Source organism: Meleagris gallopavo, chromosome 21 (assembly GCF_000146605.3).
Source record: "Meleagris gallopavo isolate NT-WF06-2002-E0010 breed Aviagen turkey brand Nicholas breeding stock chromosome 21, Turkey_5.1, whole genome shotgun sequence".
Taxonomy (NCBI): domain Eukaryota; kingdom Metazoa; phylum Chordata; class Aves; order Galliformes; family Phasianidae; genus Meleagris; species Meleagris gallopavo.
The window spans coordinates 5,401,817-5,404,192 of record NC_015031.2 but is presented as its reverse complement, the minus strand read 5'-3'; the positions used below and the strand labels follow the sequence as shown (position 1 = coordinate 5,404,192).

General features: G+C 58.5%; 1 protein-coding gene across 1 annotated transcript in view; it reads left to right on the top strand.

Moving 5' to 3' along the window:
• NSUN5 (NOP2/Sun RNA methyltransferase 5) overlaps positions 1–2,376 on the top strand; it is a 3,043-nt gene extending 667 nt beyond the window's left edge. Inside the window, exons 2-8 of the mRNA XM_019621847.2 lie at positions 16–184; positions 429–567; positions 1,003–1,118; positions 1,297–1,475; positions 1,569–1,773; positions 1,875–2,027; positions 2,147–2,376. Of these exons, the coding sequence (XP_019477392.2) occupies positions 16–184; positions 429–567; positions 1,003–1,118; positions 1,297–1,475; positions 1,569–1,773; positions 1,875–2,027; positions 2,147–2,255 (1,070 nt within the window). The 3' untranslated portion in view covers positions 2,256–2,376. The remainder of the gene's footprint in view (positions 1–15; positions 185–428; positions 568–1,002; positions 1,119–1,296; positions 1,476–1,568; positions 1,774–1,874; positions 2,028–2,146) is intronic.

Sequence of the window (2,376 nt, the reverse complement as noted above, 5' to 3'; positions counted from 1 at the left end):
GGGCCGGAAGGTAAGCGGGTGCGGGCTGGGTGCTGCCCACCGCGGCGGGGCCGGGGCTGACCCCGCACCCTGCAGCCCCTCAGGTGCCGCGTTATGTCCGGGTGAACGTGCTGAAAACATGCATGGATGATGTGGTGGAATTCTTCAAGCGCCAGGGATACTCCTTCCTGGGCAGGGCGAGCAGGTGGGTGGGACCTGCGCTGTCTGGGTTCTCTGTGCAGGGTGGGAGGGTGGGCAGTGAGCCCCTGTGGGGTGCTGGTGGTTGAGATGTCCGCTGGCATGCTCCTACTTTCTGTTTCTGGGTGCTGCCTGGTGATGAAGTTGGGCAGAGGTGTGGGATGGAGGGATTTCTGCACCTGGGCTCTGGATGTCTCTGGTACTGAATGTGATAAGGCTGAGCTGTGCTCATCTTCTGTCTGTGTGGGCAGTGTGGAAGAGCTGAAAATCCTTTCTGGGAAGAAATTCTTATTGGATATTCACCTCCCGGAGTTGCTCGTTTTCCCTCCGCAGACGGACTTCCACGATAACCGGCTCTATACATCAGGACACATCATCCTGCAGGATAAGGTTGGGAGCTGGGGAGCAGAAGGCTGCAGCACAGGGGTAAAAGCTACTGGCAGGAGTGGGGGCTCAGCCTTTTCCTACATACTGAGAACTGGGCTTGGAGCTGCTTTGCTGCAGCATTTACTTGTAGCTTAAGCAGAAGCTATGAGCGCAGGCTGAGGCTGTGGGGATCACCCTCAGCTCTGCTTTCATAGCCTGTGGGTAGGGGATAAGTGGCTCTGGGACACACTGTAGGAACTCCCTATAGGGAGCTGGGCTGTGGTCATGGGATGTTGTTCCCACCGTTTGGGAAGAGGCCTACAGACCCAGAGCTGGGTGTGGGTGGTGTGCAAGCATGTGACTCCATAGCATCTGCTGTGTCCCAAGGAGGATGTGGGGGTGGCTGCTGCAGAAGCTGCTGGCAGCCCACACCTTTCTTTGTGCCCTGTCCTTCTGCAGGCCAGCTGCTTGCCAGCCTTCCTCCTTAGCCCTTCTGCTGGCTCCCATGTGATCGATGCCTGTGCTGCCCCTGGGAACAAAACCAGCCACCTGGCTGCCATCCTGAAGAACAAGGGGTGAGTGCAGGGCTGTGCTGTGGCAGGGCCAGAACAGACTGGGTGGCCCAGTTCTGAGGAGAAGGTTGCAAAGCTGTTGTGGAAGGAGCTGCAGATGCATGCTGAGGCTGTGGATGCATCCGAGCAGCTTACACAGCATGGCCTTTGGGTTGGCCACACCCCTTGGGTTCTTTTTCAGGCATATCTTTGCCTTTGATGTGGACACCAAGCGCCTGGCTACCATGAACACTATGCTGATGCGGGCAGGGGTCACCAGCTTCAAGCTGGCCCAGCAGGACTTCCTGACAGTTGATCCCCAGGATCCCAAATACAGCAAAGTAAAATACATCCTCCTGGACCCGTCGTGCAGCGGCTCGGGTAATGTGGGGAGTTCAGCCATCTCATCCGCAAAGAGGCTTCAGCTGGGTTTTCCATGGGCAGACCCATGGGCAACGGCTGCTGTCCCTGCAGGGATGGTGGCCCGGCTGCCACTGGAGGAGGCTGCCCTGAGTGCAGAGCGGCTGCAGGCGCTGGCTGGCTTCCAGCGCAGGGTCCTGAGCCACGCGCTGCGCTTCCCGGCGGTGCAGCGTCTGGCCTACTCTACGTGTTCAGTGCACCGGGAGGAGAACGAGGACGTGGTGCACGCAGTGCTGCAGGAGCAGGGATCGGCCTTCAGGTGCTCCTTTCTGGGGAGGAACCGGCCTTGGGGAGTCTGTTACTTGTGGTAGCTCTGTGTGTTGCTGCTGGACTCAGTGCTGTCCCTTGTCCCCTCTGCAGGCTGGTGAATGCGTTCCCATCCTGGCCCTGTCGAGGACTTGCTACCTTCCCAGGGGCTGAGTGCTGCCTCCGCGCCTCTCCTGCAGATACACTCACACAGGGCTTCTTTGTGGCTGTCCTGGAGCGCTGTGGGGAGGAAGCTGCTGTCCCCAGGTGCGGGAGAAGTGGGCCCAGGGCTGCCTGGGTGCCTGTAACGCATTGTCTGCTTGCTGAGAGGGCTGCGGTGTTGCAGGTGGCATGAACCACTCAACTGTCATTGCTCTTGTGTGCAGCTCCCTGCCTGCAGCCGCTGAAGAGAGCCTACAGCAAGAAGAGGGAGTAGAGCCAGGAGCAGCTCCTCCTAAGAAGAGGAGGAGGAAAAAGCAACGTGTGAAGGTGTGAAATAATTCTAGGAGCAGGTGGTGTCTTTTTGAGGCTGGTTTCTGGTGCTGGGCTATGCTGTGGCCCTTGCACTGAGTAACAGAAATAAAGCTTTTCACCAGCTGCTGGCTTGGTGAGCTTC